This window comes from Dysidea avara, chromosome 2, assembly GCF_963678975.1.
Source record: "Dysidea avara chromosome 2, odDysAvar1.4, whole genome shotgun sequence".
NCBI classification, from domain to species: Eukaryota; Metazoa; Porifera; class Demospongiae; order Dictyoceratida; family Dysideidae; genus Dysidea; species Dysidea avara.
Genome location: NC_089273.1, coordinates 34193682 through 34210817, shown reverse-complemented (window position 1 = coordinate 34210817; position 17136 = coordinate 34193682). Strand labels below are relative to the sequence as shown.

At 43.3% G+C, this 17136-nt stretch overlaps 1 protein-coding gene across 1 annotated transcript; it reads right to left on the bottom strand.

The window, feature by feature from the left end:
- Nucleotides 1–3181: 3181 nt before the first annotated feature.
- Nucleotides 3182–3826, bottom strand: LOC136248034 (uncharacterized). The gene has a single exon (XM_066039851.1). It carries the CDS (start codon nucleotides 3824–3826, stop codon nucleotides 3182–3184), a length of 645 nt encoding a protein of 214 aa, XP_065895923.1.
- Between the last annotated feature and the right edge of the window lie 13310 nt (nucleotides 3827–17136).

Below are 17136 nucleotides of genomic sequence, written 5' to 3'. Positions count from 1 at the left end.
ATAATTAATTACAAGAGTAGTGATCAAGGGTAATGAAATACCATTTACTTTGACTAAAGGTATTGCTAACACTGTACAATCTTCCCCATGCTATATCACAACTGTGCTTGAGACCGTCATCATTCCTGGCCGATCAGTTCAGCTGATTGGCATTGCTTTGCCAGTAGAGGTTAAGTTGAAAAGCCCATTAAGTGCTTTAATTGAGTCTCTGGCCACTGCTAAGCTGCCACAGCACCTTCTTGCTGCTAGGACTCATAGCCCAGTTTTGAATAATCATGCACTGATTCAGATCATGAATATGAGCCCCACCTCTGTGAAGCTGTACCAAGGTAATAAGATTGGCGAGGTGACACCTCTGGCAGACATACATCTTGTGGAAACCCAGGATTCCAAATCACCTGCTATTAACACATGTGAATTTCCTAACATTGACGTAACAGGTTCAACCGTGTCACCTTCCTAACACCAGGAGTTACTGGCTTTGCTTAAGCAGTATGCTGACTTGTTTGCCACTGAAGATGATCCCCTGGGGCGAACCTCCGTGGTGAGGCACACCATACATACAGAGGGTCCTCCCATTCGCCAGCCAGTGCGCCGTCAACCCATAGCATTACAGAGTACTATAAATTCAGAGGTTCAGAAAATGTTTCAGCAGGGAGTCATCCAGCATAGTTTTAGTCCGTGGTCATCGCCAGTTGTAATGGTCAAAAAGAAAGACAGAGCCTGGCGGTTTTGCATAGATTATTTCAAGCTAAATGAAGTGACATACCGTGATGCGCATCCTCTGCCACGGATAGATGCCAGTCTGGATTCCCTGGCTGGTGCAGCCTTGTTTACTACCCTAGACCTCACATCCGGCTACTGGCAGGTAGAAGTTGATCCATCTGACAAAGAGAAGACTGCGTTTTCAACCTCTCAAGGCCATTTTGAGTTTAACGTTATGCCATTTGGCCTCACTAATGCTCCTGCAACCTTTCAACACTTAATGGAGTGTATTTTAGCAGGCTTGTCTGGTGAACAGTGTTTGATTTATTTGGATAATGTGATGTTATTTAGTGCAACGTTTGAGGAGCATTTGGAACGATTAATGTCAGTTTTTGAAAGGTTTAGTTCAACTGGCTTAACGTTGAAATTAAAGAAGTGCCAATTTACTCAGAAGTCAGTTACTTATCTAGGTCACATCATTTCAGATAAGGGAAATGAACCAGACAAAGCAAAGCTAGAGATGGTCACTAACTATTCTACACCTGCCAGTAGCAAAGAAGTTAAACAATTTATTGGACTGTCAAACTACTACAGACGTTTTATCCATGGGTATGCAAGCATTGCTGATCCCCTACACCAACTACCAATTAATGTTGTTCACTCACCTTACACTGCTGACTCGCGACTGCTTACTACTCCGCTGCTAATCATCTGGTGGTCCTTCACCCGTCTTCCTGCGGCAGTTGCCACAGACCTCTCCCAATCAAATGATTGTAGAGGTGTTTGGTAAATGTACAAGGCCCCGACAGCTGTAGGATATTTAATTTTTTTGAAATATTCTTTGTTTATTGTAATGTAGGGGAGAAAGTGTGAGCCGTTAATATCGGGATTTTTAAAAACACAGATACTTGGGGAGCAAGATGTCTGGGGGCAAGACTAGCACTAGTCCCACCCCAGACTCTTGCAACTTTTTTAAGCCAAATAATATTTGAGCTGTGCATAACATGGACCTATTCAGCTGTCATCCTAGTGAAGCCTTGTACTGTCACATTCCCTCTATAAAGGAATGGAGAGGCTGCATGAGCAGCGATAACTCTGCTGACACCCCCTTTTTGATGTAGATGTTGTATGTCTGTATTTTGTTTTAGTTATAATGCATGTTTAAATGCTTGTTTGATGGTTTAACATTTTGGCTTAAGTAAGGCGGGTGTACTGAAAAGGCAGAGGGTGAGCCAGCATTTACCCTAGTGGTAGCAATACTGGTGCAATTATTAACTGTGCGTAGCGTGTTGCCGTCGCTGCTACTGTGCTGTATTGCTGGTGCTGCTGTCTGTTACTGCTGCTACTCTTGTTTGCTTTTAATCTGCAGATGGAGTTTGGATGGGAACTTGCAGGCTGTGGTAGTAGGTCTAAAGGGGGGAAGAAAACAAAACAAAACCCAAGAAGGACAGGAAAGGGACAAGAACAACAACACACACGACACCACAACATGTATACAACACTTATAGTATGGGTTTTGACGAGCATGAATGCAACTGTTGTGTAGAGTGGTATATACCCTCATGTGTGCAAAGTGACCATCATGTGCATTGGCATACAGCTAGTAAGTTAACTAAACACCTTTTGAAATTGTGCATATGGCGGTGCAACAAGGGTGGGTGGGGGCTGAATGGGGATAACTGTGTAGGACACAAGGTGATAGGGGCACGAGGTGTTTGTGCTAAACGTGTTCAGTGCACGTGCGCTGAGCATTCTATTTGGAACCCACCTTAATTTTCTTTTGTGCACGCTTGTTCCCTGTGCTGATTCATTTGTAATACCCCTGTTTTGCTATATGCCTGTTGCTCCTTCCAACATTAATTCATTTAAACAATCGTTTAAATCCCATTTAATGTTGTTCACTCACCTTACACTGCTGACTCGCGACTGCTTACTACTCCGCTGCTAATCATCTGGTGGTCCTTCACCCGTCTTCCTGCGGCAGTTGCCACAGACCTCTCCCAATCAAATGATTGTAGAGGTGTTTGGTAAATGTACAAGGCCCCGACAGCTGTAGGATATTTTATTTTTTTGAAATATTCTTTGTTTATTGTAATGTAGGGGAGAAAGTGTGAGCCGTTAATATCGGGATTTTTAAAAACACAGATACTTGGGGAGCAAGATGTCTGGGGGCAAGACTAGCACTAGTCCCACCCCAGACTCTTGCAACTTTTTTAAGCCACAGAAAGGGAGCAGTTAAGGTGACCTTTCACCCAAGGATCTGATTGTGATTGGTGTTTGGGTGGTCGTTGTATTATTCCTTTATACAAAAAATGAAAGACAAAAAAAAACAAAAAACAACACATTAATTACTATTATTCTTTTATATAATGAAGTACCTGAATCATTCATCACTTGTGATTGAATAATTTTGTGTACGATATGAGCTATAACAATGCAATAAACTAAATGAGTACGTAACACATTAGTAAGGTAACTAATGACTTGAAGTGGCATGGCTGCTGCCACCTTGAGAGATAGGTGCTGATACCAGGCGCTTGGAGAGGTGGGCAAGTTGTCGTGGTGGGGTCCTGATATATTGCTGGTAAGCATCACTTCTCCATCTTCCAAGCATCTTAATGTGGGCGTCTGGTATGAGTGCTTGAGCTGCGGTTGTAGCTGCCCCTATCCGGAAGCTGTGAGTATTGTATTGCTGTGTGTTTATTTGGAGATGGTCTAAGAGAGTGTCTAATTTTTGACTGAACAGCAAGCGGGTAAGATATCTATGATCCTTGGTGATGAACAATGGGCCAGGTTGAGCTCCCCTTATGGAGAGATAAGGTATTAGCCCGGATATAGGGCAAATAGAGTTGTCGGTTGCTCCCAGGTAGATATCCGTGCCCTGCCTAAATGGATCTGTTTTTGACTGCTTGATGTGTACTTTGATGAGCTGGGGGTTATTGCGGTTGTCGACCGAGATGTCGCTTAGAGATAGATGTGTTGATGCATCATAATCATGTTGGGTTGGCACTGTAAACTCGCTCACTCTCAGGAAGCCGAAGAAAGCCAGGCAGCAGGCTGCCCAAAGCATTGTGTTGTCATAAGACGATTTCTGGGAGAGCAAGTGTTTGGCTTTCTGCATTATTTGGAGGGTGATGGGTAATCGTGTTCGCTGGGGGGATGCAGCTGCTTGACTTCTTTTGATTCCAACTAGTGCAAGCTGAAGCCTGGGGGTAAACTGGTTGTTGAGGTCTGTGTGAAAGCCGGACAAAACATGAATGTGGCGAACAGCAGATAAATATACTTTAATAGTGCCATATGACAGATTGCTAACCGCCAATGATGTGACAAACAGCAGCAGGGTGTGTTCACTTGCTGGCGTGGACAGCAGTCCAAATTCTGCACAGAAGCTTGTAAACCTTTTCCAGCCTGCGGAGTAAGTCGATCTTGTTGTGGGAGCTAAACCAAGAGTGATGAACTGTTGGGCTTGGCTTTGTAGCTGCTGGATGTTACTATAAGCAAGTGTGGCTGCCCCTTGTGGATGACCTACAGTAGGGAGGTAAAGGTAGCCTGGTTTACTTTTATTCGTCCAATGCACAATTGATAAAACTATACAAGAGCCTATGTACCCGTCACCAAGCATATAGGGGGGGGGGGGGGGGGGGGGGGGGATGGGTAATTAGTAAATGAGAAACATTGAAAACATACAATGGGTATTATTGAGAAACGTTCAATATACAATGTTACTAAAACTGACAACTATTGTGTATATGATAACTACGAGTGCAGAAGGTTAAGATGAGTACTATTTGGGTGTAAGAAGTCAATTGGTGAGTGGGAGCAATTTCTGGAGATTACGACGAAATGTAGATGACGTCCAATCTGGTCTTTTTGGTGAGATAAGAGCTACCAGGGCTGGTGGGATAGATTCTGGTCTGGTTGACGCTTGTGGATGAAGCCTTAAGAACCGTGCCAGCTGATTCCTGGACAGGAAATCTGCTGAAGTATTTAGCACCCCTGGGATATGGGACACTTCTATGTTGATGTCAAACATTGCTGTGAGGAACCACAAGCACCGAAGGAGGTGCATTGCCATAGGGTCCTTAGAAGATCCTTTCTTTGTTGCTTCTACGACACTAAGATTATCACACCTGAACTCAGTTTTATATTGTGACAATGTCTTGCTCCAAATGGCACAGGATAGCACAATTGGGACAAGCTCTTTTGCCATTATACTGATAGAAGCCCAGTCGGCTGACCACGAGAGCTGAAACCATCTTCCATTAAAGTGTGCCCCACAACCCCATGAACCAGAGGCATCTGTGGTTATCTGATAGTCACAATGGCTGGTTGAGGGGGCATTGTGAAGGAAGCTGATACCATTCCATCTAGTGATGAACATGTGCCACCATTGTAAGTCTGAACGGAAACTTTTTGTGAGTCTGGTGTAAAAGGAGAGTCGTTTAACTTTGGCAGCTGTGGCATACATGCGAGCCACAAATGTGCGGCCAGGCTTTACTACCTTAGTGGCATGCTGAAGTAATCCGACGAGTGAGAGTATTTCACGTTTAGTGGCTTTTTTCTTGCGGAGCCAGGATCTAACTGTGGTGCGGATGCGGGATAACTTCTCATTTGGTAGGCGTGCTTCCATCTGTTTCATGTCCAGAGTGATTCCTAAAAAGGTCAGCGAATTGGTTGGTCCTTCAACCTTCTCTAGAGCTAGTGGTATGCCAAGCTGGGAACATACCTGCTTAACAACACATAGATTATGTTGGCAACTAGAAGACTGTGGAGGGGCTATCAGAAGGAAATCGTCAAGGTAGTGCAAAAGAGGTGTTACTCCCTGCTGCTCCAGGATCCATGATAGAAGATCAGCTAGGACGTTGAAGAGTTTGGGAGCTGAACGCAGCCCAAAGGGGAGGCAAGTATCTATGAATATCTGATGTCTCCAGCGCATGGCCAGTAGGTGGCGGTCTGCTGGATGTACTGGGAGCAATCTTAATGCGTGTTTGATGTCGATCTTTGCCAACAATGTTCCTTGGCCCAGCTGTATGATGTGCTTAATGGCACTGTCTATGGTGATGTAAGACAAAGAGCACAAAGTCTTAGGGATGCCGTCATTAACACTGTGGTTGGCAGGGTGGGATAAGTCAGTTATGAGTCTCCATTTATTCGGTTGATGGTTCTTCGGTATGACTCCGAAACGGCTTATATGCAACTGTGAGGCCCATACAGTATGGTATGGGCCCACTACGCGATGTTGAGCAAGTTCCTCTGCTAGGTACTGGTCTACCACCTCTGGGTGTTCCAGGGCACATGGAAGGTTCCGTTTGGCTGATTTCAATGATTTCTGAGAGCTGTAGCCAACTCTGAAGCCATGAAGGAGACCTGATATGAAGAATGAGGTTAACTCCTGGTTTGGATAGTATCTTAGCAGGGAAATCCAGTTATTTGTCTGTAATGGGGTTGTAATTGCCATGGCTGTGGGTGGCACAATTGCTACATGTTTAGCAGTACTGATGTGCGATTTCCATTGCGGTATCCAATTGTCATACGAGGTGCACCTTGGAGTGGTCATGGTTGCTTCCACTTCAGGAATGTTTACATCTGAGGGGGGAGGAGAGGTAATGATTTGTGCAGTCATGCATGCACACAATACGTGCAAAATTGTGATGTCAAAAGCAGCACTACTTAGCCATGAATGCATGACACTTCCCCCTTTACGTGTACAGTTAACCAGCTAACTGTTATCAAGCTAGCCTCCGTGTATATTATGTACGTACATATGATTAAAAGATTGTGCTTACATACAGACACTTTGTATATGGCAAACAATGTTAACAATGTGATAATATACACTGCAGTTAGTTGTGGGCGTGGCTTGTCTCAGTTGTGGGAGGTGGTGGTAGGAGCACCAAGAAGGGGTCGCTTTTTATTCATGTTTGGGCAAAATAGAGCCTTGTGTCTTGTATCTGTCACTCTAGAATTGAACACACATCTGTAGCAGCGGTGCTCAAACTTGCAATCGGGGTAAGGGCAGTTGGGATTGGGACTATCGTTCCACTCAAGGCATATCTTCCGTTCCCTTGGTTGGGAATAGTTGGCAGAATAGCGCTGTGGACCTTGCCTAGTGTAAGATGGTGTATACTGTGGTGGGAACTGCTTGACTCTATCAGGAAAGGCCCTTTTCCAGATGTTCATTTCCACTGATGACCAGTCCTTCAATCCAGTGGCCGATGCTTTCAGCCTAAAGTGTCGATCGTAATTTAACCAGCCACCTTCACAGCAATTCTGAGAAGAGTCAATAATCATTTGCTGGTAGCCAATGAGGTCAGCTGTCCGATCAGGTTCTTTTTTAGAAATAATAGCGGTGTAAATGCCGAAGCATTGCACCCACTCTATGATATTAGCAACATCGTGATGCTTCTGCTTAGGACTGGATGTGCTGTCCCCCGTGTAATACTCTTGAGATAAGAGCTTCTGAGGGAGAAGGTCGGCCACCCCCCCCCCCCCCCCCCCCCCCCTTTTAGTTTACAAATAGCACACAAGTACTTAGACTCATCATGGCTTCCTTTGAAAATTAACAGCTTAAAAGTGATGATGCAATAAACCACTGAGTAGCAGTGAATATAGGATGAATGCCCTACATGGACTGAGGTTTAAGTAATTAGTCAAATGTTGGAACCACTAGTGTCGCGCTCCTTTGCGCCTTCGGCGCTTGTAAGCTCCTGCTACAAGCCATTAAAAATACGGAGTGATTTGGACTTATCTTGGTGGGAGCACGCACTAAATAATAATAATAATAATAAAAAAATAAATAAATAAACTTGTGGGTGCCTCACGGCCTCGGCTGTTAATTGGGGCTGTCAATTGAGGCCACACCACCACAAGCAATCAACCATTGGCAGTGATTGTTAGCACTTGGAACTACTTACTAAGTGTATCTTATGGCAAGTTAAAGTTTCTCAGTTTCCTCTAATCTAAATGTATAGCTGCACTTTATTATATTGGGTCGGTATCGGTGTTCTGACTCAGTATATCGCTTTATATTGGATCGGTTCAGAAATTTCTCTATTGGTACACCCCCAGTAAAATGTGAAATAATAAGAGTAGCTTTGTAAAAACAACAACACAAACACATGGTTATCATAAATTGTATGTTGAAAAGCAGCCAAGTACATATTAGAACTTTGCATAGTAGTTTCATGGCGTTGTGCCAGCTTCTTGCACACCATACCCCTTGAGTCTTATAATAGTCCCAAAGAAAAGTCCATTTTATTGTCATTAAAGTAAACTTCAACCTATACATCTTCAACAGGAATTGTTTCAAAACACAGTGCTTGCTCTAATGTGTACACGATACAGTGTCTTCGTCATATATCTGTAGTTCTATGGTTAGGATGTGTTCCACAACTTTGCCAGGCAATTGGTACGGGGCACACCATTGGGTTGTTAGTTGCATGTTAGTTTGCGTGTACGTTATGTCTTCCTAATGTTTACGTTGTCACGCTTGATATGTATGTCGTCACCATTGCTTGTCCGTATACCAACGTATGTCACTGCCACTGCTTGTTTTGTATGTCACCGTTGCTCAGCCTGCACATCATCATCTTCTGTATGCTGCAAGCATAGCTTATCTTGCATATTACTAGATGTTGCCACCATCATCATTTCTGCACATTGCATGGTCTAAATAAATAACCTTGATGCTTGGGGGGGTAGATCACGATATACATAATACATATCGTGACCTACCTATGGCCTCTATTGTAAAGAGTTTAGGACAGAGACGCTTCTCTGCTCTAAACTCTTTCATTACCCAAGCATCAATAAACCAAAAGTACTTCCTACTTTGGCCCCGCTGGAATTACATAACCTTGCCTAGGCCATATACCATGGCAGATGAGTCCCCCTGGCACTTACCAAACCCCCTCCTCAATCAATGGATTGCTGGAGGTGAAGAATGAAGATCCGAGGAACAGAGCACGTAAATAGGTGAGTGGTAGCGTAACTAAACATTAAATAAAGTTTAAGTTATTAAACACAGTTAATGTTGTGAAGCGCAGGCTGCGCAAGTACCCAAAATATTAGCATGCAATAGTGGGCTCCAATAAGAACAACGCATGCGCAACAAAGTGAGCAGAACACGTTGGCAGTAATTCATACCTGTTGTAACAAATCTTTCCACCCTGTCCCTACCCACTGATCAGTTCACAAACTTCACTACACACAGGTACTCTATGTTAATTGGCATAGTATGTTGGCAGTTAAAAATTCTAGTCAGTATCTCATTGTCAATAGTGGCACTTACATACATATGTAGTGTAAGCAGTAGGGCTGACCGATACTGCCATTTTGGTATCACGATCAATTCTAAAGCCACTATTCACGATACTGAATAGTTCACGCTACTTACCAATAAGTCAATCATAGCTGGTGCTACATAGCTTATTGCTCAGCATTCCTGCAGGAAGTCCTTATAGGTGATAACAAACTAGCCACTATCATCCTTGTTTACAGTAACAGTTATTGTAACACATGCTTTGAGGTTGGTATGGTGTTCACACCTCTCTGCAGGGGAAACCAGATGGGTGGACTTTATCATTTACAAGAATTCTTAGCCTACTACTGCATAACAAATGGATTTTTAATGACAGTAATGTACAGGCATGGTATCACGATAGTTAATAAAAAAATATCGCGATATCGATACTTTAAAAACATCGCAATATATCGCTAAAACGGTAGTATCGCTCAGCCCTGGTAAGCAGTGGACCAAGCTAAGTAGACACATAATGTTGTTGTTGTTGTTGTTGTACTCTAAACATTTACATGAAAGACTGTACTATCATATGCATTTTGTTGCGAGTTCTTCAGCTGTAGGTCTGACTGGATTCCTTCACTGTGCCAGCCTGGATTCCTTCACCCTGCCAGCTGCTACCACAAGTAGAGATTGCTATTGAGGGACGCTCGCAGTTCAAATCTTTGTCAGGAGAGATGCTCTTTTATCCTGCCTGCAGTCACAGACAAGCCCCTCCAGTTCAGAGTGCCATCAGGAAATTGGGTTGCTAACAGCTGCTTGCCTCTCTCATCCAGATCAGTATCAGGAGACGCTCTCCCAACCAGATTACTAGCTGAAGATGCTCTCCCATCCAGATCATTATTAGGAGACGCTCTCCCATTCAAACTGCCAACTAGAGATGCTCTCCCAACCAGATCGCTAGCCAGAGACGCTCTCCCATCCAGATCACTACCAGGAGACGCTCTCCCAACCAGATCACTAGCTGAAGATGCTCTCCCATCCAGATCATTATTAGGAGACGCTCTCCCATTCAAACTGCCAACTAGAGATGCTCTCCCAACCAGATTGCTAGCCGGAGACGCTCTCCCATCCAGATCACTACCAGGAGACGCTCTCCCAACCAGATCACTAGCACAATCTGGCACCTGCGCACAGGTGTTGATGCTGTCACAATCTGGCTAAAGCCACGTGACACAAATTAGTGGTGACCCGCAGGTCAACACATCACCTACTACTGCTATAAGCAGTTCGTCCATTCTCCTTAGAGGAGTCTGAGACAGCCAGGGGGCCTCACTTAGGATATCTGCCTTATCCACTAGGTTCTCCCGTTTGGCCTCTATTGTAAAGAGTTTAGGACAGAGACGCTTCTCTGCTCTAAACTCTTTCATTACCCAAGCATCAATAAACCAAAAGTACTTCCTACTTTGGCCCCGCTGGAATTACATAACCTTGCCTAGGCCATATACCATGGCAGATGAGTCCCCCTGGCACTTACCAAACCCCCTCCTCAATCAATGGATTGCTGGAGGTGAAGAATGAAGATCCGAGGAACAGAGCACGTAAATAGGTGAGTGGTAGCGTAACTAAACATTAAGTGCTACCCGCTGGTGCTGTGGGTAGCTCAAACTCTTCAACGTGGTCAAGGCTCCTACCACCAGTGCTTTGATCAAGCTCCGGGGCTGGCGACCCTGCTGAATCTCTGGCGGGAGTACTCCGGTTGGCGCCGCTCTTAACAATGGAGGTGACAATAGCGGAAATGTCTTCTGCTGTCAAAGGACGCGAAGGGGAGACTTGGCTATCGGTAGATCCGTTTGTGGAGTCCGACGTGGTAGAAGGACTGTTGCTCGCGGGTGTCGCGGAATTACTGGGTCGACTGTCCGACGTTCGGTCTGAGCCGCTGGCAGAAAGAGATTTGAGTATGGTGGTCACAATATTGGGGATGTCAGCTGCGGTGAGACTCTCGGCTGTGCTTTCCTCCTCTGTTCGACGCTGGCGTTTGTCCGTGCTTCGTCCTTCGTCGCCATTTTTACTGCTCTGCCTTGTTCTCTTTCGAGACGTCGGTGTTGCGGCTGCCGATTTGCCCTTCGCAGATCTCTGGATGGTCTTCTTCGCGGCGGTCTTTCTCTTTGGCATCGCGGATAACTGTGTAGGACACAAGGTGATAGGGGCACGAGGTGTTTGTGCTAAACGTGTTCAGTGCACGTGCGCTGAGCATTCTATTTGGAACCCACCTTAATTTTCTTTTGTGCACGCTTGTTCCCTGTGCTGATTCATTTGTAATACCCCTGTTTTGCTATATGCCTGTTGCTCCTTCCAACATTAATTCATTTAAACAATCGTTTAAATCCCATGAAAGAATTCAAAGGGTTTTCATTGGAGCGCAGCTTGTGATTCCTCATTCAATACTCTTAAATCCAAGCTCACCTCTCCACCAGTTCTAGCCTAACCCAGGTTTACTGACACATTTATAGTGGCCACGGATGCTTCTGATATAGCTATCGGTGGAGTCCTCAGTCAAATACAAGATGGCTGCGAATGTGTGTTAGCTTACTGGAGTCGGCAGCTGCAGAAAGCAGAGAGAAATTATTCAACAATAGAACTCGAGGCCCTTGCTGTAGTGGGTGCAGTCAAGGAATTTTACCCATATTTGTATGGCTTTCCTTTTCAGCTTTTAACTGATCACAACCCTCTAACATCTCTCAAGAGCATGAAGGACACAGGTGGTCGTCTTACCCGCTGGTTGTTATTTTTGCAGCAATTCAATTTTACTGTTGAGTACAAAAAAGGAACAAGCAATAAAAATGCTGATGCCCTATCAAGGAGGCCTCCACGTGACTCCTCACCAATAGCAACCATAGCTACTGACATGTGTTCTGCCTCCACCAACTCACTTGTCCAAGCCCAGCATGAAGACCGTCAACTCGTTCAGCTCAGACAACACCTGGAAAAGAACACATTTCCACAAGGGTTTCCTCCAGGCCTTCGTAACTGTTTTGTCAACTCATTTGTAGACAATACACAGATGCCAGCAACTCTTTAACTTACACACAAGTGGTAGTCACTGCAGGCTTAAGGGATATAATACTCCAGGAAGTGCATAACCAACTGGGTCACGTGGGAGTAAAGAAGACCTTTGATCGTGTGAAAACACACTTTTACTGGCCTGGATATGAGCAAGATGTTGAACGCTGGGTGAAACAATGTGACCAATACCAGAGACGCAACCCCCACATCCAACTTCTATTGCACCTTTGGGTACCATTCAAGCGTCGCACCCATTTGAAAAGATTAGCTGGGACATTATGGGACCTCTTCCGACATCATCACAAGGCAACAAATATATATTGGTGGTCACTGATTTGTTTACGAAATGGGTAGAAGCTTTTCCCCTGAAGGACACAACCACTATTACATTAGCAACTGTCCTACTGAATGATGTTGTGTGTTGCTATGGTGTACCCACAAGCCTTCACAGTGACCAAGGAGCTAATCTGTGTAGTAGTGTCATCCACTGTCTTTGCCAGATGTTGGGAATTACAAATACCAGAACATCTGCATACCACCCAGAGGGAAATGGTCAAGTGGAGCGATTTAATTGCACAGTGGAAGCAATGCAGTCAATGAGAACCAGCATGACTGGGATTCCCAACTTCCTAAGGCTCTTTTTGCTTATAGGACTGCAGTTCACAAAGTCACTAAGTTTAGTCCATTCCACCTCACATTTGCTCATTCACCCCAACTTCCTGTTGATGTCATCCTCGGATGATTACACCGTAGCAAAATTTCTTCTTATGCCCAATTTGTACAAGAAGCACATCACCAAATGAAAGCGTCTTACACTAGTGCTAGAGAGTATTTATGGGCGCAACATGCACACCAGCAGCGGACACATAACTGTGGTGTTTCTGAGGAGTTACAAATAGGTGACAGGGTGTGGTTGTACACTCCAGTAGTACCCAAAGGACATACCAAGAAGTTTGCATCCTTCTGGAAAGGCCCCTATACTATCCTTGATAAATCAGAACCAGTGAACTACAAAGTACAATTAATTGGGGGAACCCAACAGTTTGTGGTACATCGCAGTAGACTAAAGTTCTGCCACACTCCACCACTTCAGCAAACACCACCTTCCACGGTGTCTACACAGTCCAAGTCAGAATTGCAGCACCATACAGCTTTATACAGTGATGTAACAGCTAGCTGCTCTTCAGCAATAGCCGGATATACTAGTGCAACAAACCTGCCAACGTCTCCAGCACCAGCACACTCCGATATCAGACCAATGAGAGTTCACAGACCCCCAGCTAGATACGATGACTTTGTTCGACATTAACCTTGTGAGGACACAAGATCTAGGGGGAGGATAATGTAACATGGTTATAACTAGTCTTACTTCTTATACAATAGAACAGACCATCACATGCATGCACGTAATGTAGCATGGTTATAACTAGTCTTACTTCTTATACAATAGAACAGACCATCACATGCATACACGTAATGTAACATGGTTATAACTAGTCTTACTTCTTATACAATAGAACAGACCATCACATGCATACACATAATGTAACATTACTTAGAATAGATATATCACGTGACTCTGTACGTGTGCTTTTGAGAAGTGTTATATTCAAGGTTGTATTTGGCGTTATTGTATAACCCTCAAAGCCCACGGTACATTTCCATCTACAATTTTGCTTTGGAACAATATGGCTCTAATACATATTAAGTATTTAAATCTGTAATTCACCTTATTGTAGTTGTACTAATTTTATTGATTTGTCTGAATGTTTTCTTCATTTTCCTTTGAAATTATACAGTATAGGTAAACAAAAATAAATTTTCTCTCCCATCTTATTCCAGGATTTCTATTAACTAAGAAAAATTTAGTTATTTGTATACAGGCTCAAAATTGAGAAAATATAATTAATATTATACATTCAGTTTGCTTTTGGATATTTAACGTCTCCAATTGCAACAAAAATTTGATGAATCCATGTATCCCATCACTGGTTGTCTGAAACTGATACCTCACTCAATCAACCATAATATATTCTGTTTATTAGACTGAATAAAGTCATGATCACCTAGCCTTTTCCTGTCACCAGTAACTTTCTAGTTAATTTCTCTGTGGATATTTTGCTCTGAAACTGAAGAAATTCTAAACTATTTATCTTGTCAATATCAGCAGAAACAACTGACATCCAATCGGCTACTGTATTGTAGTAACAAAACTTACCTTGGTCATGCAGTAAATGAATTGAAGAGACCTGCTTGGTATATCAGGTAGGAGAATAATCACTGCATGAGGCAGATATTAATATTTTATTATTTAGTATTATTAATGTTTTACAGCATATATGTACTGAAAGCCAATGGCAAGTACTGCCAAAGGCTAAATTACACTAACATAAAATTAATTAACTACCAAACTTAAAGTACACTAGTATAAAATTAGACAATTAATTAGTTACAGAACTGACTGGTTTCTTATAGGAAAAGTGGGGAGGTAAAGTTATGGCAGTTTGTCAGAGGTTTTGTCGTTCTAACACTCTGGCTACAGGGACAGAGGTAGTGGAAGTATGTACACCATTGTCATTGAACTCTTGTATGAAGTGATTCCACATAGATGTACACTTTGTGCTTGAAAGATTTTATTTGAGTTGTTAAATCCACTGTAGGTAGAGAGTTCCACAGGCGGGGTATACGGTGAAAGTAGAAATGATGAGTTAAGCTTATGGAGCACCTGTGGTGAACCAACTTTGCAGATGAACCAAATCTAGTGTTCGATGAGCTAAATTGTAGATAGTTTTTTAAACTGAAATGGGAAGTTGGTCGAGTAACTTGTATGACTTGATGAAAAGTAATTCATATATATATCCTATTCCATTTTCCTTGTGGTTCCACTGATAAAATGCAATTTCAGCAATGATAGCGGCTAGCCAAGCTGCAAGTTTTGATTCAGAAAGCATTCCGTTCTGTAGAATAGACTCCATCCTGGATTCAACTAACTATTCAGGCTGAGATAGCTAGCATTAGTCCACTACTCTGTTAATGAATTAGTGATCTTTACACAATATAGCCTCCTTGAGGTATCTTAATGTTTGTTCCTCACCAGGGGCGTAGCTAGCCAGACGTTGGTGGGGGGGCAGGCACCCCCCACAAAACACTCGACATTGTTCACAATTGCACAAAAGGCTAATGACCCAATGATGGGCTAGCCAACATACGATGTTGTATTATTACAGCTTATGTAACTAGCTACATAACTACTTCATTACTGATTGCTACCAGTTATCACTTATCAAAGGAAACATTTTCGTCGAGCATCATCGCAAGTGCCACAACTGTACTCCAACAAATTCGTCCACAATCATTGTGTCAGTTAGCTACCTACATCAGCCACAGTCTGTGCTGCAGTCCTAGCACACTGGCATAGTATGACGAGCTCACTGACTTCAGCCGGCGAAATTCAAATGGCACGAAATCCCAACTCTATACCTTTCCTGTTAGCAGAATTTGTAAGCTTGTGACGGATCATCTGACTGACTGACAAAGTGAAGAAAATTAAACTGGCATGCCACTACACTGTACAAAGATCCAGTGTGATTAACTCGGCTCGGGAAAATAAAGTTGGTCCATTTAACACTTTATCACCTCGTAGGTTTGTAGCATCATTGTATATCACTTGTCACTTCTGAGTTGCGACTCTTGCGAAGCCACTTTGAGCGGGTCATCTGTCTAGATTAAAAAAATGTACTATCACGTGAGTAGTGTAGGCTAAATATAGAATTGTGTCTAATATTTTTGGTCGGTGAAGACATAGTGTCTACACGGGGGATAGTCTCGTGCCCAGACCCCACCCACTGCATTGTTAAATAGGATTATTAACGCAGTGGGTGGGGTGGGTGGGGTATAGGACTATTAACGCAGTGGGTGGGGTCTGGGCACGAGACTACACGGGGGAACCCCTGGGGATTCGAGCATACCTTATTTTTAGCGCATCGTTTTATTAATTGCTTGTAACGCGCAAGAAATCATCGTATTATTATCACCATTCACAATCGCGTTGAATGTTGTGTGCACTCGTGTAGTAGCGCACAAACAGTAATTTGGGACGCGTGTCAGTTACTGGAAAGCTTGTGACGGAAGTTTTAAAAAACGTCACTTAGTGACGGGGGGGGCAAATGCCTCCCCTTGTCCTCCTTGGCTACGCCACTGTTCCTCACACACTGCACAAAATTCCTTTAGATTCTGCTTAGACTCAGCTTGTCACCATACTTGTTTCCTTTGTACTGTAGCTAGCTACATACTGATTCACGCCAATTAGAAAATGCTGGGCCCCAGACTGTACATTCCAAAGTTAAAGTAAGCAAAAACAACTCACATACTAGTACAAACAAGTCATGCATTAAGTTCCCTACTTGATACATCCGAAGATGAACACATTTAGTACTTCGCTACTAATGACAACCAACAAGAACCCACAATCGATCCTTAAATTTGTTTTATCTTTCTTGGGGTATGTTTGATTACCTGCTGGATGTGCCACCAATAACTTGTACAGCAATGGTAAGCTGCAAGCGTCAATTTTAAGAAAGTATTCCGTTCCATAGTTTAGTCCATCATTCCATTCCGTTCCATTTCGTTCCATAGAATAGACCCCACTTCGACAAACCTCACTTTGCTGAACTAGTTACATCTCTAGATAGCTACAGCCTTCTATAAAAATCTTTCTGTAATCCGTGCTAATGTCTTCCTATAACCAAGACAGCCTGATGTTTCATTTTTGTTGCATGCTTGAACAATTCTTAATTGCTCCTTTCAATCTCTGATGTATCAAACTTCCCGAACCTTATCATTTTTAGCTTTCTGTTTTTCTTCCACATCATCTCACCATCAGAAACATAGCTAGCTAAAAGCTTTTTGCTTTCTTTCTTATGACATGCTTTTGATTATTAGCCAGTAAGGTCATGGGCACCGATGAATTTCTGAACAGCTATGTTCAGAATAAAGTGTCTTTGTGGGTGGGAGAGATTGAGAAACTTTCACAGGTAGCTGTCACCCAGCCACATGCAGCATATACAGCCTTCACACATGTGTTTCTGCACTATTGGTCATATATTGCTCAGACAGTGCCCATGGCT

What these genes read in the sequence shown, in the direction of transcription:
- LOC136248034 (XM_066039851.1), bottom strand. Translation starts at nt 3,826, where the DNA reads ATGCAGAAAGCCAAACACTTGCTCTCCCAGAAATCGTCTTATGACAAC.